This window comes from Hyperoodon ampullatus (genome assembly GCF_949752795.1).
Source record: "Hyperoodon ampullatus genome assembly, chromosome: 10".
NCBI lineage: Eukaryota > Metazoa > Chordata > Mammalia > Artiodactyla > Ziphiidae > Hyperoodon > Hyperoodon ampullatus.
This window is the reverse complement of record NC_136923.1, coordinates 825,271-850,518: the sequence shown is the minus strand read 5'-3', so window position 1 is coordinate 850,518 and position 25,248 is coordinate 825,271. Positions and strand designations below refer to the sequence as shown.

Genomic DNA, 25,248 nt, shown 5'->3' with positions numbered 1-25,248 from the left:
CCCCGCGCTCCAGGGGAGGGGATTAAGCTCCTGCTCCTACGTGGAAGCAGATCGAAGCTTTGGGGACACTTTCTACAACTACCAGAGCGGTTCACAATTACTGGGGGAGATATCTGAAGCCACGCACACATCCTGCTTCTCCTGCAAGTTCCACTCAGTGCTACTGCGGTGTCAGTGCCTCTAGGTCCTCTTACGGATGGAGCCAGGAAACGTACGGGTATGCACCCTAACCCCGCTGTGCACACATGCAAATTTAGTTTCGTCTCCCTCTGTACGTCCTAAACAAACATGAGTTTACACGGATACCTCTGACTCCAGTCCAGCATCACAGGGCTCACCATGGCAGTGAGCACACAGCCTTCAGACACACACTGGAAACGAGAAGAGGCTTCTACAGTGTAACACAGATCCAGAGGAAAGCCTCGGGCACAGAGAGCAGGGGCGTTAGGGGGACAGAGGACCCACGCCCGGAAATGATGGCAGGACACGTTTCCCGCCCGGGATGGGAGGGCCCCGGGGACAACAGGCACCTCGGACAGGTGGCGACTTGGCTTCAACAAGAGGCGCCTCTCCTCTCGCCTGACCGGCTTGTGCCGACAGCGAGGGTGTGTGCTGGGGTCACAGGCAGGGAAGTGTCCAGAGTGGCCACAGTAAGAGGGACACAGACCAGTGAGACCAGTGAGCGGCTTGTACCTCCAGGGGACACACCGTGATGCCCCCCAGCCATCAGGGGGTCACCTGCTCTACAGAAGGAGATCCACAGACTAGGAAGAAACCCAAATAGAGGATGCTCGAGTGACCAAGAATCCCTGTCCCCTGAAGGCCACAGTCATGACAGACTCAGCAGACTCCACAAATGGAGGCAAAAGCCTAAGGAAACAATCAAAACAGAACCCGAGTAAGACTGTAGGACAGCTAAACCAGGGGGTGGCAGAGTCTGGTGCCTTCGCACAGGGAGAGACGGTCTGGGGTTCTAGAAAGCACAGACTCGGTCTCTGAATGTAAAGTAAAACACGGAGACAAGCAGGACTCCTCAAAATGACCTTAGCAGCACAGAGCTTGAGAGCAAGATTAAGAGAAAATGAGTGAAATGAAAAATCAAGCGCAGGTGTTTCCCAGAATGAAGCACAACCAGACAGAGAGGGAAAGAAGGCGGATCCAGAAGCTGCACGTGTTCACGTTAGAGAGAGGGTGGGAATGTGAACGCATATCGGAATATAAGAAATCACAAAAAATAGGGTTTTCATAGAGCTGAAGACAGACAGACGTTTTTAGATTGAAAAATCTAAGATGTATATAAGGTAAGGAAAAACGGTCCATGCCAGAAATACCACGGTGAAATTTCAGAACATGGATGATAAAAAAAAAATGCAAAAGAAGTTCAGATAGGGGGACTTCCCTGGCCGTCCAGTGGTTAGGACTCTGCATGTGCACTGCAGGGGGCACGGGTTCGATCCCTGGTTGGGGAACTAAGATCCCGCAAGCTGCATGACACACAGCCCCCCGCCAAAAAAAAAGTTCAGATAGGAAGATAAAATCAACAGACTACCTACAAGAGATGAGACTCAAAGAGACACAAGGCCACCATTAGCAACACTGGGTACAGAGGACACTGCAAACCTGTCTCAGTTGAGGAAACATACCTGTGAACACTGCCTCGCTATCCGGCCAGGCTGGGGTCAGCTGTGAGGATAAAGGCCCCGTCACACTTGGGAGTCCAGACAGTTCACCTGCCAGGACCCTCCCCTGAAGCAGGTCCTGGACGACACATGCAAACCAAACGAAAGATACATTTAAAAGGAAGCTGGCGGGGAGTGACATCAGCCAGAGGGCAGACAGGGAAGCCCAGCCGCTCCTTGGAGGAAACACAGGATGAACCACACAGACTGACCACAGCAGCTCTGTGGGAGGGTTAGAAGCCAGGCCAGGCCCTGCAGCAGCCAAGGAAAAGCCTCACCCACGACGGTAGGAAGGGTCGTTGTCGCCCTCGCCCCACTCCCCCGGCACAGCCCCGCGGAGACAGGAGGCAGCCGTCCAGCCCCTGGGCCTCCCCTGGGACAGAGGGAAAGAATGGACTTGTCTGTGACCTTCTGGCTGGTCTAGGGGCTCCCAAGAGACGGGCTTCTCTCTCACTCGACTCACAGATCAGACCGGAAGCTAGCATAGTTTATGTACCAGGTCGGGACAACAGATTTAAAGTCCGGAAAGAAAAAAAAACCTGTCAACAAGTAATTCTGGCAAAAACTGTCCTTTGAAAATGAGGGGGGATTTAAGACATTTCTAGATAAGTAAAAGCTGACAGAGTTCATTACCACTAGGCCTGCCCTATGGTCAATGTTAAAGGGAGTCGATGAAAGGATGATCAAAAGTCACTCAAATATATATATTGAAAAATATAAAGTTCTCCAGTAAAAGCAAACACACAGCCAAATATAAAAACCTGTGTATTGTAATTTTGGTTCATAACTCCACTTTTACGCCTTTGTAGGATTTAAAAAACAAAAGCATAAAAATAATTAAAATCTATATTACTGAGTACACCGTATATAAAATGTAATTCATGATATCAATAACATAAACGGGGTAGAGCTTTAAAGGAATAGAATTTTTGACTAATTTAAGTTGGTAGCAGTTTAAAGTAGATTATTATAACATTAGGATGTTATACGGATTCCCCAAGGTGCCCACAAAGAAAACATCTACAGGACATACACAAGAAAAATGAGAAGTGAGTCAAGACCTATCACTACAAAAAATGAACTCATCAAAAAAAAAAAAAATGAACTCATCAAAAAGACAGGGAGAAAATGAGGGGGAGAAAAGCTATGAGACATAGAGAAAACAAATACCAAAACGGCAATAATTAGTCCTTGCCTATCACTAATTACTTTAGATTCTTTTTTTTTTTTTTTTTTTTTTTTTTTTTTTTTTTTTTTTTGCGGTACGCGGGCCTCTCACTGTTGTGGCCTCTCCCGTTGCGGAGCACAGGCTCCGGATGCGCAGGCTCAGCGGCCATGGCTCACGGGCCCAGCCGCTCCGCGGCATATGGGATCCTCCCAGACCGGGACACGAACCCGTATCCCCTGCATCGGCAGGCGGACTCTCAACCACTGCGCCACCAGGGAGGCCCCACTAATTACTTTAAATGTAAATAAACTTCCCAATCGAAAAACATAAATTGGTAGAATGAATTTTTAAATATACAAGATCCAACTACATGCTGTCTACAGGAGGGTAACTTTAGATTTAACGACACACATGGATTGAAAAAGAAAAGCTGGAAAAAAGATATTCCTTACAAATAGCAACCAAACAAGAGGAAGGATGACTGTACTAATATCAGACAAGTCTCTAAGTAAAAAACTGATCCAAGAAACAAAGACGGACATTATATACTGATAAGAGGACTTTGTATATTGATAAAATATATATTGATTATACATTGACAAAAACCACCAGGAACACGTAACAGTTATAAACATACGTAGACCAAACATCAGAACTCCTGAATATAGGAAGCAAACATTGACAGAATTGAAAGGAGAAGTAGACAGCTCTGCAATAATAGAAGACTGCAATTCTCCACTTTCAATAATGGATAGGACAAGCAGACAGAAGATTATGAAGGAAACAGAGGACCTGAACATGTCTATAGACTAACCGAACCTAACAAACAGATACATGACACTCTACCCAACAACAGCAGAATACATATTTTTCTTAAGGGCACCTGGAACATTCGTTGAAAAAGAAGAAAAATCTCAAATCAACAACCTAACTTTACAACTAGAAAAGAACAAACTAAACCCAAAAGCTATCAGAACAAAAGAAATAATAAATATTAGGCCATCACCAAAAAATCTACAAACAATAAATGGTTGAGAGGGTGTGTAGAGAAGGGAACCCTCCTGCGCTGTTGGTGGGAATGTAAATTGGTGCAGCCACTGTGGAGAACAATATGGAGATTCCTTAAAAAACTAAAAATAGAACTACCGTACGATCCAGCAATCCTACTCCTGGGCATAAATCCAGAAAAAACCGTAATTCAAAAAGACATGTACCCCAATGTTCATTGCAGCACAATTTACAATAGCCAAGACATGGAAGCAATCTCAGTGTCCATCAACAGAGGAATGGATAAAGAAGATGTGGTACATATAAACAATGGAATATCAGCCATAAAAAATAATGAAATAATGCCATGTGTAGCAACATGGATGGACCTAGAGACTGTCATACTGAGTGAAGTAAGTCACACAGAGAAAGACAAATATCATATGATATCGCTTATATGTAGAATCTAAAGGAATGGTACAAGTGAACCTATTTATAAAACAGAACTTGAGTCACAGATGTAGAAAACAAACTTGTGGTTACCAGGCGAGAAAAGGGAGGGGAGGGGTAAATTGGGAGATTGGGATCGACATATACACATTACTGTATATAGAATAGATAACTAATAAGAACCTACTAAACAGCACAGGGAGCTCTATTCCATACTCTGTAATGACCTACATAGGAATAGAATCTAAAAAAGAGTGGATAACATGTGTATGAATAACCGACTCATTTTGCTGTGCAGCAGAAACTAACACTGTAAAAAAATAAATAAATAAATAAATAGAGGAAAAAATAAATATTTTTTCTCCAATAATACTCCAATAAAAAATTTAAAAATAGAGGAAAAAATAAATATTAGGGATAAATAGAAAATAGAAAAACAATGGAGAAAATCAACAAATGCTGTTTCTTCAAAAAGATCAACAAAATGATCAAACCTTAAGCTAGACTGATTAAGGGAAAAAAGAAAAGACTCACATAACTAAAAGTAGAACTGAGAAGACATTATTACTCAATTTACAGAAATAAAAAGTATTATCAGAGAGTACTTTAATGATTATATGCCAACAAATTGGACAACCTAGATGAAAAGGATAAATTCCTAGAAATACACAATAGACCAAGTCTAAATCATGAAGAAATAGAAGCTCTGAACACACCCATAACCAGTAAGGAGATTGAATTGGTAATCAAAAACTGCTCAATAAAGAAAAGCCCAGGACCAGATGGCTCTACTGGTGAATTTTACCAAACATTTAAAGAAGAATTAACATCAATCCTCCTCAAACTCTTCCAAAGCAATTGCAGAGGAGGCAACATTTCCAAACTCATTCTATGAGGACAGATTTACACTGATACCAAAGCCAGACAAAGACACTACAAGAAAACCACTGGGTAATATCCCTTATGAATATTGACACAAAAATCCTCAATAAAATACTAGCAAACAGAATTCAAGAGCACATTAAAATTACTGTAAACCATGACCAGAAGAGATTTATTCCTGGAATGCAAGGCTAGTTCATATGAAAACTGATCAATGCAGTATACTCTATTAACAAAATGAAGGAAAATAAACCATGCTATCATCTCAATTGATGCAGAAAAAGCATTTGACAAAATTCAACTTTCCATAATAAAAACATGCAACAAACTAGGAATAGAAGGAAACTACCCCAATATAATAAAAGCTATATATCAAAAGCCCACAACTAACATAACACTCATGGTGAAATACTGAAATTTTTCCTCTAAGATCAAGTAAAACAAGGATACCCACTTTCACCACTTTTATTCAACACAGTCCTGGAAGTCTTAACCAGAGTAATTAGGCAAGAAAAAGAAATAAAAGACATTCAAATTGGAGAGAAAGAAGTAAAATTATCTCTACTCACAGATGACATGATCTTATATGTAGAAAACCCTAAAGACTGCACAAAAACTGAACTAATAAAGCAATCCATCAAAGTCACAGAATATAAAATCAACAATAGAAACAAAAAACACCCACTTGTGTGTCTCTTTACGAACAATGAACAGTCTGAAGAAAAAATTAATTAAACAATTTAACTTTCATTTACTGTAACATCAAAAAGAAAAAAACACTTAGGAATTAACTTGACAAAGGAGGTGAAAGACTTGTATGCTCAAAATGTCACTGAAAGAAATTTTGAAAGACACCAATAAATGGAAAGATATCCTATGTTCATGGATTGGAAAACAATATTGTTAAGACGTCAATATTACCAAAAGCAATCTACAGGTTTAATGCAATCCCTATCAAAAACCCAATGGCAAAAATAGAAAAAATTCATTTAAAAATGCATATGGAGTCTCAAGAGACACCCCCCCAAAGCCAAAACCATCTTAAAAAAACAAACCAGGTTGGAGAAGACAAGATGGCGGAGTAGAAGACCTTGAGGTCCCCTCCTCCCACGAGCACACCAACAGCACAACTAACTGTGGAACGACCGTCAATAAAAAAGACTAAAACAGTACCGAAAAAGAGATTCTACATCCGAAGACCAAGAAAAAATCACAGTGAGACAGGAGGAGGGGCATACCTGCAATATAATCAAAGCGCATACCCCCCAGGGTGGGTGACCCACTGACTGGAGAATAATTCCGTCACGGAAGTTCTCCCATGGGAGCGAGAGTTCTGAGCCCCACATCAGGCTCCCCAGCATGGGGATCTGGCATTGGGAGGAGGAGCCCCCAGAGCATTTGGCTTTGAAGGCCAGCAGGTCTTAATCTCAAGAACTCCACAGGACTTGGGGATACAAAGACTCCACTCTTGGAGGGTGCACACAAAGTCCCTTGAGCACCAGGTCCCAGCACAAAAGCAGTGACTCCAAAGGAGCCTGGGCTAGGCCTACCTGCTGGTCTTGGAGGGTCTCTTGGGCAGCTGTGGCTCTCTCCTGGGACATAAAAGCTGGTGGTTAACATATCCAGGAGTATGCATCTGGAGGCTGATATCTTGCTTGGGACGTTAGCACCAAGACCTGGCCCCACCCAACAGCCTATAGGCCCCAATTCTGGGACGCCTCAGGCCAAACAACCAACAGACAGAACACAGCCCCACCCATCAGCAGACAGGCTGCCTAAACACTTTCTGAACCCACAGCCACCTCTAGACATGCCCCTTGACGTGGCCCTGCCCACCAGAGGGCCAAGACCCAACTCCACTCACCAGTGGGCAGGCTCCCACCAGGAAGCCTGCACAAGCCTCTAGACCAGGCTTACCAGCTAGGGGGCAGACACCAGAAGGAAGGAAACCACGATCCTGAAGCCTACAGAACTGAGTCTGAAAACACGGGTCAGAACCTACCCTGAGACTAGCTTGTCCCTGGCCCTTGGGTGACGAGAGGGGAGAGCACTGCTGGGACACATAGAACATCCCCTACAGAGGCCACTTCTCCAAGGTTGAGGAATGTAACTAAGCTACTACATACATAAAAATACAAATAGAAATTTAAACAAAATGAGATGGCAAAGGAATATGTTCCAGACGAAGGAACAAGATAAAACCCCAGAAGAACTACTAAGTGAAGTGGAGATGGGCAATCTACTCAAGAAAGAGTTCTGAGTAATGATCATAAAGATGATCCAAGAACACAGGGAAAGAATGGAGGCACTGACTGAGAAGTTACAAGAAGTTTTTAAGAAAGAATTAGAAAAAATAAAGAATAACCAGAGTTGAAGAATACAATAAATGAAATGAAAAATACACTAGAAGGAATCAAGAGCAGAATAAATGAGGCAGAAGAATGGTTAAGTGAGCTGGAAGACAGAGTGGTGGAAATCACTGTCTCAGAACGTAATAAAGAAAAAAGAATGAAAAGAAACAGGGACAGTATAAGAGACCTCTGGGACAACGTCAAATGCACCAACATTCGAGTTATAGGGTTTCCAGAAGAAGATGAGAGAGAGAAAGGGCCTGAGAAGATATTTGAAGAGATAATAGCTTAAAATTTCTCTAACATGGGAAAGGAAACAGTCACCCAAGTCCAGGAAGCACAGAGTAGCATACAGGATCAACCCAAGTAAGAACATGCCAAGACATATAGTAATCAAACTGACGAAAATTAAAGAGAAAGAGAAAATATTAAAGGCAACAAGGGAAAAGCAACAAATAACAGAGGAACCCCCAAAAGGTTATCAGCAGATTTTCAGCAGAAACTCCGCAGGCCAGAAAGGAGTTGCACGATATCTTTAAAGTGATGAAAGGGAAAAACCTAAAACCAAGAATACTCCACCCAGCAAGGGTCTTATTCAGATTCAATGGAGAAATAAAAGCTTTACAGACAAGCAAAAGCTAAAAGAATTCAGCACCACCAAACCAGCTTTACAACAAATGCTAAAGGAACTTCTTTAAGCAGAAAAGAAGAGGCCACAACTAGAAACAAGAAAATCGCGAATGGAAAAGCTCACTGGTAAAGGCAAACAGAGAGTGAAAGTAGGAAATCATCCACACACAAGTATATATCTAAACCAAAATCAGGAGAGGAGAAAAGTATAAATGCAGGATATCAGAAATGCATTGGAAATTAACAGATCAGCAACTTAAAACAATCATGCATATATATAGACTGCTATAGTAAAATCTCATAGTAACCACAAACCAAAACTGTACAACGGATATACACACAAGTAAGAAGAAGGACTCCAAGACAGACTGGTGATCTCTTAGAATGATAGATGTAAGTGGCCCCTTGTTCCAAAGGTGCCAACTCACCTATGCAGGACATATTAAGAGTTTGTTTGGGAGATTAGTTCAAGATGGCAGAGTAGAAAGATGTCAGCTCACCCCATTCTTATGAAAACACCAAAATCACAACTAATTGCTGAACAACCAATGACAAAAAAAATGCTGGAACCTAAAAAAAGATACCCTACATCCAAAGACAAAGAAGAGGGCTTCCCTGGTGGTGCAGTGGTTGAGAGTCCGCCTGCCGATGCAGGGGACACGGGCTCGCGCCCCAGTCCGGGAAGATCCCACATGCCACGGAGCGGCTGGGCCCGTGAGCCATGGCCGCTGAACCTGCGCATCCGGAGCCTGTGCTCCGCAACGGCAGAGGCCACAACAGTGAGAGGCCTGTGTACAGCAAAAAAAAAATTAATAAATTTAAAAACAAAAGAAGAAGAAGCCACAACGAGACGGTAGGAGGGGTGCAATCATGATAAAATCAAATCCCATACCTGCTGGGTGGGTGACTCACAAACTGGAGAATAATTATATCACAGAAGTTCTCCCACGGGAGTGAGAGTTCTGAGCCCCACATCAGGTTCCCCAGCCTGGGGATCCGGTAACAGGAGGAGGAGTCCCCAAAGAATCTGGCTGTGAAGGCCAGCAGGGTTTGAATGCAGGACTTCCACAGGACAGGGTGAAACAGAAACTCCATTCTTGGAGGGCACACACAAAGTCTTGTGCGCACCAGGACCCAGGGGTAAAAAAAAAAAAGAGAGACTGGGCCAGACCTACCTGCTAGTACTGGAGGGTCTCCTGCAGAGGTGATGGGGAGGGCAGCTGAAGCTCACTGCAGGGACAAAGACACTGGCAACAGCAGTTCTGGGAAGTACTCACTGACGTGAGCCCTCCTGGAGGTCACCACTAGTCCCACCATATAGCCTGTAGGCTCCAGTGCTGGGTCACCTCAGGCCAAACAACTAACAGGGAGGGAAAACAGCCCCACCCATCAGCAGATTAAAGTTTGACTGAGCATGGCCCTGCCTACCAGAGGGACAAGACCCAGCTCCACCCACCACTAGTCCTTCCCATCAGGAAGCTTGCAAAAAAGCCTTTTTGATAGCCTCATCTACCAGAGGGCAGACAGCAGAAGCAGAAAGAACTATAATCCTGCAGCCTGCAGAACAGAAACCACAATCACAGAAAGTTAAACAAAATGAAATGGCAGAGGAATATGTTCCAGATGAAGGAACAAGATAAAACCTCAGAAAGTCAACTAAGTGAAGTGGAGATAGGCAACCTTCTGGAAAAAGAATTCAGAATAATGATAGTGAAGATGATCCAGGATCTCAGAAAAAGAATGGAGGCAAGGATCGAGAAGATGCTAAAAATGTTTAACAAAAACCCAGAAGAACTAAAGAACAAACAAACAGAGATGAACAATACAATAACTGAAATGAAAAATACACTAGAAGGAATCAATAGCAGAATAACTGAGGCAGAAGAACAGATAAGTGAACTGGAAGACAGAATGGTGGAAATAACTGCCGAGGAGCAGAAAAAAGAATGAAAAGAAACGAAGAGAGTCTAAGAGACCTCTGGGACAACATTAAATGCAACATCATTTGCATTATAGGAGCCCCAGAAGCAGAAGAGAGAAAGGACCTGAGAAAAGATTTGAAGAGATAATAACTGAAAACTTCCCTAACATGGGAAAGGAAACGGTCACCAAAGTCCAGGAAGCGCAGAGAGTCCCAAGAAGGATAAACCCAAGGAGGAGGAACACGCTGCCAAGACACACAGTAATAAAACTGACAAAAATTAAAGACAAAGAAAAAACTTTAAAAGCAGCAAGGGAAAAACAACAAATAACATACAAGGGAACTCCCATAAGGTTATCAGCTGATTTCTCAGAAGAAACTCTGCAGGCCAGAAGGGAGTGACATGATATATATATATAAAGTGATGAAAGCAAAGAACCTACAACCAAGAATACTCTATCCAGCAAGGCTCTCATTCAGATTTGACAGAGAAATCAAAAGCTTTATGGACAAGCAAAAGCTAAGAGAATTCAGCACCCCCAGGCCAGCTTTCCAACAAATGCTAAAATAACTTCTCTAGGCAGGAAAGCAACCAGCAGCTTAAAATAACCACATACATATATAGACTGCTATAACAAAACCTCATGGGAACAGCAAACCCCAAAACTATAATAGGTACAAACACAAAAAAGGAAACACAACCCAAACAGAACACTAAAGATGGTCATCAAACCACAAGAGAAAAAGAGAGGAAAGGAAGAAAAAAGACCTACAAGAACCAAAAAAATTAAGAAAATGGCAACAGGAACATACATATTGATAATTACCTTAAATGGATTAAGTGCTCCAACCAAAAGACACAGAATGGCTGAATGGATACAAAAACAACACCCATATATATGCTGTCTACAAGAGACCCACTTCAGACCTAGGGACACATACAGACTGAAAGTGAGGTGATGGAATAACATATTCCATGCAAATGAAAATCAAAAGAAAGCTGGAATAGCAATACTCATATTAGACAAAATAGACTTTAAAATAAAGACTATTATAAGAGACAAAGAAGGACACTACATAAAAATCAAGAGATCAATCCAAGGAGAAGACATAACAATTGTAAATACATACGCATCCAACAGAGGAGCACCTCAATATGTAAGGCAAACACTAAGAGCCATAAAGGGAGAAATCGACAGCCACACAATTATAGTGGGGGCTTTAACACCCCACTTCGTTTTTTTTATAGCATGCTTTCTTTTTTAATACCTATTAATTGCTTTTTAAAAATTAATTAATTAATTAAGTAAGTAAGTTATGCCAGGTCTTAGTTGCAGCCAGCGGGCTCCTTAGTTGCGGCTTGCCGGCTCCTTAGTTGTGGCATGTGGGCTCCTTAGTTGTGGCAGGCCGGCTCTTTAGTTGTGGCTCACAGGCTCCTTAGTTGCAGCATGTGAACACTTAGTTGCGACACGCATGAGGGATCTGGTTCTCGGACCAGGGATCGAAGCTGGGCCCCCTGTATTGGGAGCATGGAGTCTTAACCACTGGGCCACCAGGGAAGTCCCAACACCCCACTTTCATCAATGGATAGACCATTCAAAAAGAAAATCAATAAGGAAACACAGGCCTTAAATCACTCATTAGACCATATGGACTTAATTGATATTTATAGAGCATTCCATCCAAAAGCAGCAGAATACACATTCTTCTCATATGCATGCAGAAGAGTCTCCAGGATCTACCACATGCTGGGCCACAAAGAAAGCCTTGGTAAATTTAAGAAAACTGAAATCGTATCAAGCATCTTTTCCGACCGCAACGTTATGAGATTAGAAATAAACAACAAGGAAAAAACTGTAAAAAACAAACATGTGGAGGCTAAACAATATGCTACTAAACAACCAATGGATCACTGAAGAAATCAAAGAGGAAACAAAAAAATACCTAGAGAGAAATGAAAACGAAAAAAACGATGACCCAAAACCTATGGGATGCAGCAAAAGCAGTTCTAAAGGGAAGTTAATAGGAATACAAGCTTACATCAGGAAACAAGAAAAATAACAAACAAACCACCTAACTTTACACCTAAAGCAACTAGAGAAAGAAGAACAAACAAAATCCAAAGTTAGTAGAAGGGAAGAAATGATAAAGATCAGAGCAGAAATAAATGAACTAGAAACAAATAAAACAATACCAAAGACGAAAGAAACTAAAAGCTGGTTCTTTGAAAAGATAAACAAAATTGATAAACCATTAGCCAGCCTCATCAAGAAAAAAAGGGAGAAGACTCAAATCAATAAAATTAGAAATGAAAAAGGAGAAGTTACAACAGACACCGCAGAAATACAAAGGATAATAAGAGACAACTACAAGCAACCATAATGCCAATAAAATGAACAACCTGGAAGAAATGGACAAATTCTTAGAAAAGTACAATCTCCCAAGGCTGAACCAGGAAGAAATAGAAAATGTGAACAGACCAATCACATGTACTGAAATTGAATCTGTGATTTAAAAAGTCCCAACAAAGGGACTTCCCTGGTGGTCCAGTGGTTAAGAATTGGTCCTGCAATGCAGGGAATGCCAGTTCGATCTCTGGTCAGGGAACTAAAATCCCACATGCCGCAGGGCAACTAAACCTGTGTGCCACAACTACTGAGCCCGTGCACTCCGGAGCCTGCATGCCACAACTAGAGAGAAGCCTGTGCACCGCAACGAAGAGCCCACGTGCTATGAGGCCACTATTACCCTGATACCAAAACCAGACAAAGATACCACAAAAAAAGAAAATTACCAGCCAATATCATTGATGAACATAGACGCAAAAATCCTCAACAAAATACTAGCAATCTGAATTCAACAATATATTAAAAGGATCATACACCGTGATCAAGTGGGATATATCCCAGGGATGCAAGGATTTTTCATTTCTGCAAATCAATCATGTGATACACCACATCAACAAACTGAAGAATAAAAACCATATGATCATCTCAATAGATGCAGGAAAGCTTTTGACAAAATTCAACATCCATTTATGATAAAAACTCTCCAGAAAGTGGGCATAGAGGGAACCTACCTCAATATAATAAAGTCCACATATGACAAACCCACAGCTAACATCATACTCAACAGTGAAAAGCAGAAAGCATTTCCTCTAAGATCAGGAACAAGACAGGGATGTCCACTCCCACCACTTTTATTCAACAATAGTTTTGGAAGTCCTAGCCATGGCAATCAGAGAAGAAGAAGAAATAAAAGGCATCCAAACTGGAAAAGAAAAAGTAAAACTGTCACTGTTTACAGATGACTTGATACTGTACACAGATAATCCTAAAGGTGCTACGAGAAAACTATTACAGCTCATCAATGAATTTGGTAAAATTGCAGTACATGAAATTGATACACAAAAATCTGTTGCATTTCTATACACTAACAATGAAAGATCAGAAAGAGAAATTAAGGAAACTATCCCATTTACCATTGCATCAAAAAGAATAAAATACCTAGGAATAAAGCTACCTAAGGAGGCAAAGACTTGTACTCCAAAAGGTGTAAGACACTGATGTAAGAAATCATAAATGACACAAACAGAATGATACACCATGTTCTTGGATTGGAGGAATCAATATTGTCAAAATGACTATAGTATCCTAGGCAATGTACAGATTCAATGCAATTCCTATCAAATTACCAATTGCATTTTTCACAGAACTAGAACAAAAATTTTTTAAATTTTTATGGAAACACAAAAGACCCCGAAGAGCCAAAGCAATCTTGAGAAAGAAAAACGGGGCTGGAGGAATCAGGCTCCCTGACTTGAGACTATACCTCAAAGCTACAGTAATCAAAACAGTGTGATTCTGGCACAAAAACAGAAATATAGATCAATGGAACAGGATAGAAAGCCCAGAAATGAACCCACACACCTATGGTCAATTAATCTATGACAAAGGAGGCAAGACTATACAGTGGAAAAAAGACAGTCTCTTCAACATATTGTGCTGGGAAACTGGACAGCTACAAAATGAAATTAGAACATTCTCTAACACCAAACACAAAAATAAACTCAAAATGGATTAAATGTAAGACCAGATACTATAAACTCCTAGAGGAAGGTATAGGCAGAACACTTTTTGACATAAATCACAGCACTATCTTTTTGGATCCGTCTCCTAGAGTAATGGAAATAAAAACAAAAATAAACAAATGGGACCTAATTAAACTTAAAAGCTTTTGCACAGCAAAGGAAACCATAAACAACACAAAAAGCCCATCTACAGACTGGGAGAAAATATTTGTAAATGATGCAACTGACAAGGGATTAATCTCTAAAATATACAAACAGGGCTTCCCTGGTGGCGCAGTGGTTGAGAGTCCGCCTGCCGATGCAGGGGACATGGGTTCATGCCCCGGTCCGGGAAGATCCCACATGCCGCGGAGCGGCTGGGCCCGTGAGCCATGGCCGCTGCTGAGCCTGTGCATCCAGAGTCTGTGCTCTGCAACAGGAGAGGCCACAACAGTGAGAGGCCCACGTACCGCAAAAAAAAAAGAAAAAAAAATACAAACAGCTTATACAGCTCAATATCAAAAAAACAAACAACCCAATCAAAAAATGGGCAGAAGATCTAAAAAGACATTTTTTCAAAAGAAGACACGCAGATGGCCAACAAACACATGAAAAGATGCTCAATATCGCTAATTATTAGAGAAATGCAAATCAAAACTACAATTAGGTATCACCTCACACCAGTCAGAATGGCCACCATTAAAAAGTCTACAAATAATAAATGCTGGAGAGGGTGTGGAGAAAAGGGAATGCTTCTACACTGTTGGTGGGAATGTAAATTGGTACAACCACTATGAAGAACAGTATGGAGGTTCCTTTAAAAACTAAAAATAGAGCTACCATATGATCCAGTAATCCCACTCCTGGGCATGTATCTGGAGAAAACCATAATTAGAAAAGATACATGGACCCCAATGTTCATGGCAGCACTATTTACAATAGCCAAGACATGGAAGCAACCTAAAAGTCCATCGACAGAGGAATCGATAAAGAAGATGTCGTACATATATACAGTGAAATATTACTCAGCCATAAAAAAGAATGAAATAAGCCATTTGTAGCAACGTGGATGGAGCTAGAGATGATCATACTAAGTAAGACAAAGACAAATATCACATGGTATCACTCATATGTGGAATCTAACTAAAAAAAATGATACATGAACTTATTTACAAAACAGAAACTGACTCACAAACATAGAAAACAAACTTATGGTTACCAAAGGGGAGGGGAAGAGCGGGATAAATTAGGAGTTTGTGCTTAAAATATACATACTACTATATAGATAACCAACAAGGACCTACTGTATAGCACAGGGAACTATACTCAATATATTGTAATAACCTATAATGGTAGAGAGTGTAAAAATAAATAAATAAATATATATATATATATATATATATAATATATAAAAAAAACTGAATCACTTTACTGTACACCTCAAACTAACACAATATTGTAAATCAACTATATTTCAATAAAAATTTTTTAAAAAGAACAAAGTTGGAGGCCTCATATTTCCTGATTTTAAAACCTATTTCAAAGCTACAGGCTTTGAAACAGTGTGGTACTACCATAAAGACACATAGACCAACGGACTAGTACAGAGACCCCAGAAATAAACCCTGGCATATATGGTCAAATAATTTTTGACAAGCATGCCAGGACAGTTCAATGGGGAGAGGACAGTCTTTTCAACAAATGGTGCTGGGAAATCTGGACAGCCACATACAAAAGGATGAAGTTGAACCTTTACCTAATACCATATACAAAAATTAACTCAAAATGGATCAAAGATCTAAACATTAGAGCTAAATCTATAAACTTCTCAGAAGAAAACATAGGGGAAAATCTTATGACATTATATTTGGTTATGATTTCTTGGATATGACTCAAAAAGCACAGGTAAGAAAATAAAAATAGATAAACTGGACTACATCAAAATTTAAAACTTTTGTGCATCAAAGGACACAATCAACAGAGTGAAAAGAAAACCAACAGAAAGGGAGAAACTATTGGCAAATCATATGTCTGATAAGAGTTAAGTTCCAGAATACATAAAGAACTCCTACAGCTCAACCAATAAATAAACCCCATTAAAAAATGTGTATAGGACCTGAATAGACATTTCTCCAAGAAAATTAAAAATGGAAAAAAGCACATGAAAAGATGTTCAACATTACTAATTATTAGGGAAATACAAATCAATATCACAGCCATTAGGATGGCTACTACTTAAAAAACAAACAACTCCCCCAAAAACAAAACAAAACAAAAACCCAGGAAATAACAAGTGCTGAGGAGGACGTGGAGAAATGCACATTTAACAACAGTTAAGATGGTAAAATTTATGTGTATTTTACTAAAATGAAAATAAAATATTTTAAAACACCCTTTCAAGGGGGTGAAAAGTCAAGCCAGAGAATGGGAGAAAATTTTTGCAAACCACATATGACAAAAGACTCATATATAGAATTTATAAAGAGCTCTCAAAACTCAAGAGTAAAAACAGTAATGTAATTAGATATGAATAGATGCTTCACTCAAAGGGGTATGTGATGGCAAAGAAGCACATGAGAAAAGATGACCGTTATTAGTCATTAGGGAAATGCAAATTAAGACCAAGATGAGATATCACTACATGTTTAATAAAACAGCTAAAATAAAAACTAGATGACACCAAATACTGGTGAGGATGCAGAAAAACTGAATATCTCAAAAACTGCTGATGAGATTTCATAAAATTTTCTGGCAGTTTCTTTTTTTAATATATTTTTTAAATTTTTAATTCTTTTATTACTTATTTTGGCTACGCCAGGTCTTAGTTGTGGCATGCGGGATTTTTATTTTATTTTTTTTAGTTGCGGCATGCGGACTCTTAGTTGTGGCACTGCAGACTTATTAGTTGTGGCATGCACGTGGGATCAAGTTCTCCGACCAGGGATCAAACCCGGGCCCCATGCACTGGGAGCGCGGAGACTTACCCTGAACATGAAATTTTGATCCATACGCTTTGTTCACGTTGCTATTGAAGGGTCTGTCTTCATGCTGATGTAAAAGAGCTGCTTAGATACTTGAGGATACAGAAGCTCTGTTAATTTTGTATAACTCTTCCCCTTGTGAGTTATTCCCCTTTTAATTTGTGCAAGGTAACTGTACGGGTAGAATTGTCCCCCCAACAGAACTTGAAGTCCGAACCCCTAGAACCTCGTAAGTGACTTGATTTGGAAATAGGGTGGTTGGAGATGTACTTAGTTTATATGAGGTCACACTGGGGTAGGGTGGGCACCTAATCCAATGTGACTGCTGTCCTTGTAGAAAGGGGACATTTGGAGATATGTGCACACAGGAAGAGCCACATGAAAACAAAGACAGAGGTTGGGGCAGTGCATCTACAGGCGAGGGAACAGTGGAGATCACAGCAGACCCAGAGCTGGGGAAAGGCCTGGAGCAGAGACTCCTATAGCCTCAGGGGGAGCCAGCCCATTCCAGCCTCCATCTCTGACTTATAACCAGAGCTTGGAGACCATACGTTGCTGTTGTTTAAGCCACTCAGTCTGTGGTACTTTGTTATGACAGCCCTAGGGAACTAAAATTATTACGTAGCTCCCAGTTTAACTGAGACAAGGCATCGTCTTTCCTTTATGAGTTATGCATTTGTTCTGCTACTTAAAAAGCATTTCTTGTCACCAATTCTAAAAATACTGATGTGTTTTTCTGGTATCATGCTTTACTTTAAATTACTCCATGTATTCAGAATATGCATTTATGTATGACATAAAATAAAAATTACTTCTAAAGAATTAGCCAATTATCTCAGGACCATTTATTAATAATCCACGCTCTTTTCATTGATTTAAAATGTCATATTATCATACAGTAGATTATATTTGTATAAGCCTGAGTTTATTTCTGGATGTTCTGTTTTGTTCTCTGATATATCAATTGAGACTGGCTGCAAAATATTTTTCTTACTATAACTTTATATTATGTTGTAAAATCTGGAAATCAAATTTCACCATTAGTCTTCTTTCTCTTTTTCCTACCAATATTTTCATGGTTATTCTGACTCATTCCTCCAGATAAACTTTAAAATAATACTGTCAAGGGCTTCCCTGGTGGCACAGTGGTTGAGAGTCCACCTGCCAATGCAGGGGACACGGGTTCGTGCCCCGGTCCGGAAAGATCCCACATGCCACGGAGTGGCTGGGCCCGTGAGCCATGGCCACTGAGTCTGCGTGTCTGGAGCCTGTGCCCTGCAACAGGATAGGCCATAACAGTGAGAGGCCCGTGTACCGCAAAATAATAATAATAATAATAATTAATTAATTAATTAATACTGTCAAATGTTCCCCCAAATTTCTCTGGCATTAACTGCATTAATTTTATAAACAAAAACAGGGAGAACCGGTAACTTTACAACATTGATTTTTCCCATCAGAAACTCCATCTCTCCCTCCAAATTTCTATTTCCCTTTATGGAGTTTCGTCATTTTATTTGTATGGGTCCCACACATTTCTTTTTGAGGCTTCAGTATGAAAAAGTTTTAAAATATGTTCACAGTTTGAAATGGGACCTAATCAAACTTACAAGCTTTTGCACAGAAAAGGAAACCATAAACAAAACGAAAAGACAACCTACAGAATGGGAGAAAATATTTGCAAATGAGGCAACCAACAAGGGCTTAATTTCCAAAATATACAAACAGCTCATACAACTCAACAACAACAAAAAACAAACAACCCAATCAAAAAAATGGGCAGAAGACCTAAACAGACATTTCTCCAAAGAAGACATACAGATGGCCAATAGGCACATGAAAAGATGCTCAACATGGCTAATCATTAGAGAAATGCAAATCAAAACTACAATGAGGTACCGCCTCACACCAGTCAGAATTGCCATCATCAAAAAATCCGCAAACAGTAAATGCTGGAGAGGGTGTGGAGAAAAGGGAACCCTCTTGCACTGTTGGTGGGAATGTAACTCATTTACACAGTGTAGCCACTGTGGAGAACAGTATGGAGGTTCCTCAGAAAACTAAAAATAAAGCCACCATATGATCCAGCAATCCCACTCCTGGGCATATATCGGACAAAACTATAATTCAAAAAGATACATGCAGGGCTTCCCTGGTGGCGCAGTGATTGGAAGTCTGCCTGCTGATGCAGGGGACACGGGTTCGTGCCCCGGTCCGGGAAGATCCCACATGCTATGAAGCAGCTGGGCCCGTGAGCCATGGCCGCTGAGCCTGTGAGTCCAGAGCCTGTGCTCCGCAACGGGAGAAGCCACAACAGTGAGAGGCCCGCGTACCGCAAAAAAAAAAAAAAAAAAAGATACATGCACCCCAATGTTCATTGCTGCACTATTTACAACAGCTAACACACGGAAGCAACCTAAATGTCCATTGATAGAGGAATAGATAAAGAAGATGTGGTACATTTATATAGTGGAATATTACTCGGTCATAACAAAGAATGAAATAATGCCATTTTCAGCAACATGATGCAACTAGAGATCCAGTGAAATCAGTCAGAAAGACAAATACCATATGATATCACTTATATGTGGAATCTAAAATATGACACATGAATCTATGAAATAGAAACAGATTCACAGAGAACAGACTGCTGGTTGCCAAGGGGGAAGGGGTTGGGGGAGGGGTGGAGTGGGAGGTTGGGGTAAGCGGATGTAAGTTTTTATATATAGGATGGATAAAGAACAAGGTCCTACTGTACAGCACAGGGAACTATATTCAATATCCTATGATAAACCATAATGGAAAAGAATATACAAAGAAGAAAAGAATGTATATATATGTACAACTAAAAAAAAGTTGTTCATTGTTTGAAAGATATCTCTCTCCAATTTTTTCAACTCAATTTTACAATTCAGTTGTATTTTGTAATGACCAGTTTTGGTGTGTGCAGAAGTATGTAGTTATACATGTTAATGTCTATTTTAAATTTCATCTAGATATTTTGAAACCAGATCACTTTACTGAGATTATTAGTTTTAAAACTTTTCTAGATATTTTGTGTCCCCTGCATCGGCAGGTGGACTCTCAACCACTGCGCCACCAGGGAAGCCCTCTCCCTCTTTTTTATTTAAGGGTCTTATTTCCTTTTCTTGGCATATTACACTAGCTAAAACATCCAGAACAATATAAATAAAATATTCTTCTATTTCAAGTTGCACTAAGCATATTTTTTACATCATGAGTGGGTCTTGAAGGCAGAACTAATATACAGAGATTGGAAGTGGATCAGGGGTTTCTGGGATGGACTGTGGGTGGCAGGCTCTGTATCCTGATAGGGATAGTAGTTATGTCAGTGTGTATATTTGTCAAAAGTCACTGACCCGTACACTTAAAATTTGTGAGTTTTTGTTGTATTGATTTACACATTAATACAGTGTTGGGTGTTGAAAGCTTCTTTTTTTTTGTTTTTTATAAATTTATTTATTTTATTTTTTTATTTTTGGCTGAGCTGGGTCTTCATTGCCGCGCAGGCTTTCTCCAGTTGCGACGAGCGGGGGCTACTCTTCGTTGCGGCGCGCGGGCCTCTCATTGCAGTGGCTTCTCTTTGCTGTGGAGCATGGGCTCTAGGTGCGCGGGCTTCAGTAGTTGTGGCTTGCGGGCTCTAGAGCGCAGGCTCAGTAGTTGTGGCGCATGGGCTTAGTTGCTCCACGTCATGTGGGATCTTCCCGGACCAGGGCTCGAACCCGTGTCCCCTGCATTGGCAGGCGGATTCTTAACTGTCGGAAGCCATCCTGGAGCCACTGCACCATGACAAAGTCATGAAGCAACGGAAGGCGAAACTGCAAGGCAGCGCCATGCCGGGAGGGTGGACTACAGCTCTGTTGTTATGTTTTATGATAATAAATTTACATATCGGGGCAATTTTGGGGGGATGTTGCTCCACGTGAAAGAAAAATTCCTCTAAGGACTCCCCCTCCTGAAACTACCACAGAATGGGAAGTACCCACTAAAGCCCCAGGGAAATGGGTAAAGAATTCAGAGCCTAGAACTAAGGGGATGTTTTTATGGAAAACATCCTCTAGTATGGAGTATGGCCATGGGCCGGAGTTCCTGATGACATAGGAAATTTATGGTTCTATTATAAAGGAAGATTAATTATAGAAAAGCAAATGCCTAGAGCAGAATTGGTTGCTAGGATAGGGAGAAAACACTGTCTCAGTTGGAGGAAACAACGAGAAAGGGCATGCAGGGTATATTGTAAATATTTTCGTGGAACCATTGTAAAAGGTTGCCCATGCAAGAAGAGAAATAGGAATAAGTAGCTCCGACTTCTACAATTAAAATAATTATATAACTGCTTGGCTTGATTACTAAGAAATAACCTGTGATTAATGGGAACTTGGGGAAATATTTTAATAGGACATCTAGAAACTAGGGGATATTTTTTAAAAAAAATCTTTATAGAATATTTTGAGGTTTGATTGTGCTAAGGTTGTTTGGTCACGTACCTGGTAATGTAATCAACTACAATATATAAATCTGTGATTGTAAACAAAAAAAAGAGAGAGAAACATGCAACGCTGATACTTTAAGAAGTGTAATAGATTTATTTCCTTCCCCGAAGCTATCCATCCCTTGGGTATCCCTGGACTCACTGGAGCTGGACTCCAGCACTTAACCACTGTGCCACCAGGGAAGCCCCTGAATGCTTTTAAAGGTTCTACTGCACTGATAATGGGGCTGTTCTCCTCAAACAGGCTGTGATGATCAACTGTTCCAATCATTCTCTTCTCCCCTCCACATTTTAGGCATTTAAAAAAAATTATAACAGTAAGACACAATCACAGCACAGAAGTGTTTAATATGCAGTTAAGCACCATGAAATAAAAATGTAACCCAAGGCACAGTGGTTAAGAAGCCGCCTGCCAATGCAAGGGACACTGGTTCAAGCACTGGTTTGGGAAGATCCCACATGCTGTGGAGCAGCTAAGCCTGTGTGCCACAACTACTGAGCCTGCGCTCTAGAGCCCACGAGCCACAACTACTGGGCCCGCATGCCACAACTACTGAAGCCCGCGTGCCTAGAGCCCGGACTCCGCAACAAGAGAAGCCACCGCAATGAGAAGCCCGCGCATCTCAACGAAGACCCAACGCAGCCTAAATAAATAAATAAATAAATAAATAAAATAAATTTATATTAAAAAAATGTAACCTGAAATGCCACCATGGCAGGGATTACCATCAACATTTCTTCCCTCTCACTGACCCATTTAATCACACTTACGTGTGTGCACACGTGTATGTGCACACACATGGGCACCATGTCACCTGTCACTTAAGTCATTTCAATGGCCCACAAGACTGCACGGTCCGGCCTCTGCTGTGACAAATTACCACCAACTCAGTGGTTGAAAATGATGCAAACGTCTTCTCTTTCAGTTCTGGAGGCCAGGGGTCTACAGAGGGTCTGTGCAGGGGGGCAGCTGTTTCTTTCTGTTTCCAGCAGGTAGAGCTATACCTGGCTCGCGGTCCTTCCTTCATCTTTGCAGGCTGGTGGCGAGCATCTGCTCCCCCAACCTGCCTCCTTCTTCTGTCTGACATTTCCCCCAGCCCCACCTCCCCTTGGTAAGGACCCCTGTGACAACACCGGGCCCCCTGGATGAGCCAGGATTATCTCCTACCACAAGGGCCTTAACTTAATCATGTGCAAACACCTCCACGTAAGGGAGCATTCAGTCTCCACGGGTTAGGACGTGGACATCTTTGGGGGCTGCTGTTCAGCTGGCCACCCCTCACCTCTCTCTCCAGCCTCGGGCTCCAGGGACCCCCCCAGCACCCCAGCTGCATCGCCCACCTCTCGGTGTCTAGAACACAGCACATCAGGACATTTTCACAGAGAAAGGAGACCATCCCCATAACAGAAGGAAAGGGATTTCCATGCCCTGGGAGGGTGATGAGAGTAGCAAAGCTGGGAACTGTGACAGAGTGCCCAGAGGAGGACACCCTGGTGACGAGGATTCTAGGACATTCGCCACTGCTTCTGGGTCATGTGTGGAACCAGCCTCAGGCTCCAGCATGAACAGGGGACACAAGGACACAGCACCCCTGACATCTGGGCCTTGTCCGCAGCCCAGCCTCCGGCCAAAGAGCAAGGTGACGGCCGGGAGGAGTGACCAGGTAGAGCCACACGATAGGACAACTCCCAATGACGTCAGATTTTCAGAGTCCAACCCACCCGCCCACGAGCTCCACGGGGAGACCTGGAGGTCAGATGTGCAGACGTCCGCTCACCGCGGTGGAGAGGCGCGAGGCCAGTGTCATCTCCAGGTTGCCCTTCAGGCCCACCAGGGGCGGCACCAAGGTCAGCAGGTCCTTCACCTCTGTGAACACGGGCCAGTGCTGCGAGGAAAGAACTGGGGGTCAGTCCAAGCACACGGACCGCGCCTCTCGGGAACTGCTCGAGAGATACTTTGACAAGTCCTCGTTCCCTGTAAAATGAAAAAAACTACCCCATTTCTTAAATGGCTTTAAACTAAACAGAGTAATGATCAACCGTGAACAGCGACCCAGGGAGCCCCTTCCTTCCCTGGCTGCCGGGAGACCAGGTCTGGGCCCGTGCCCGTGGATGGGGAACTGCTTTGTCCTGCGTGCACGTCTGTAGAAACAGGAATGAGCCCCCAACTTCAAAGTTGGGGATTTCTTGTGGAATTTCTCACGGGCGAGCTGGCAGGACGATCTGGGCTGGGCAAGGACTCCCTGGCCCCAAGGCCGATGGGTGGGGCCCAAGGTCATGTGGGGGCCCTGGATTTGTGAAAACTGATGGAATGTGTCTCTATCACTTGTAAATAAATAAAAATGTAAAAAGAAGGAACGGGAAGCACAAGCACGCTTCAAGAGAACGCAAAGACGTTTCTTTGTGAAGGGAAAATGGTCCTACCTGTTTAACGTGCAGTTAGACTGCCCCTACCCCAACCAATTTTTCACACTCCACCTGATCCGACTAGCTGCTTTCGCCTCCCTGGGCCTGAGCTATCTGTGACCCTCCACAGAAGCTGGTCCTAGAAACCCTGGTGCTCTGTGAGCTGGGAGGCAGATGGCGTGGGGTCTGGTTCCCCGTCCCCAAGACAAGAGTCCCCCTACCCCGGGGGCCCAGAGGGTCATCAAAAGAGCCGCCCCACAAGGGCGGGCCAGGCCTTGTGAAGACCTCTTCGTGTCCTGAGATCTGGGAAGTTTCGCAGACTCACAGTTACGGTTCCCTCTCCTTTACCTTTTCTACAAAGCTGGGAAGTTGAGAATCCAGTCCCAGCTTTGGTGGAGTTACAAGCCTTCCTCTCCGAAAAGTGCGGAAAGAACGTGTCACCAGCCAGCGGGGTGCTGCGTCCTGTCCAGCCAAGGCCCCTTCCGCCTGGGAAGCCCCCTCCCAGGGGCTGGCGCTCTCACCCTCCTCCCACCAACACACAAGACCGAGTACCCACCCCCCAAGTAAACCCCCTTCTCTCAGCCCCCTTCTTCCCCGGCACCACTGAACTTGGCCTCCGCACCTAAGACCACTGTGTGCAGGGTGACTCCCCGTGGGAACCCCTCCCCCGCTATGTGACGGGCACACCCATCTCCACGTGGCTGACGGGGTGTCGTCCTGTCCTGTGCTGACCTCTGATTGTCCCATCTTAGCCTCCGCTGAGGGCTCCTCATCTCCCTCCTGACCTTTTACATTTTTCAAATGTAAGGGACTGGAGGCATCCCTGGTGGTGCAGTAGTTAAGAATCCACCTGCTAATGCAGGGCACATGGGTTCGAGCCCTAGTCTGGGAAGATCCCACATGCCGCAGAACAACTAAGCCCGTGCGCCACAACTACTGAGCCTGTGCTCTAGAACCCACGAGCCACAACTACTGAGCCTGCACGCCCAGAGCCCATGCTCTGCAACAAGACAACCCACCGCAATGAGAAGCCTACGCACCACAACTTAGAGTAGCCCCTGCTCGCTGCAACTAGAGAAAGCCCGCGCACAGCAACAAAGACCCAACACAGCCAAAAAAAAAAAACAACAAAAGACAAAAATGTAAGGGACTTATTTTCTTTCTCCAGACAGGAAGGCTGCAAAAATCTAATAACCATCTCTGCTTCTTCA

At 42.4% G+C, this 25,248-nt stretch overlaps 1 protein-coding gene across 1 annotated transcript in view; it reads right to left on the bottom strand.

The window, feature by feature from the left end:
- SLC41A3 (solute carrier family 41 member 3) overlaps positions 1 to 25,248 on the bottom strand; it is a gene marked incomplete at both ends in the record, with an annotated part of 56,741 nt that overhangs the window by 16,406 nt on the left and 15,087 nt on the right. The window contains one exon of the mRNA XM_079713607.1: positions 23,410 to 23,517. Within this exon, the coding sequence (XP_079569733.1) occupies positions 23,410 to 23,517 (108 nt within the window). The remainder of the gene's footprint in view (positions 1 to 23,409; positions 23,518 to 25,248) is intronic.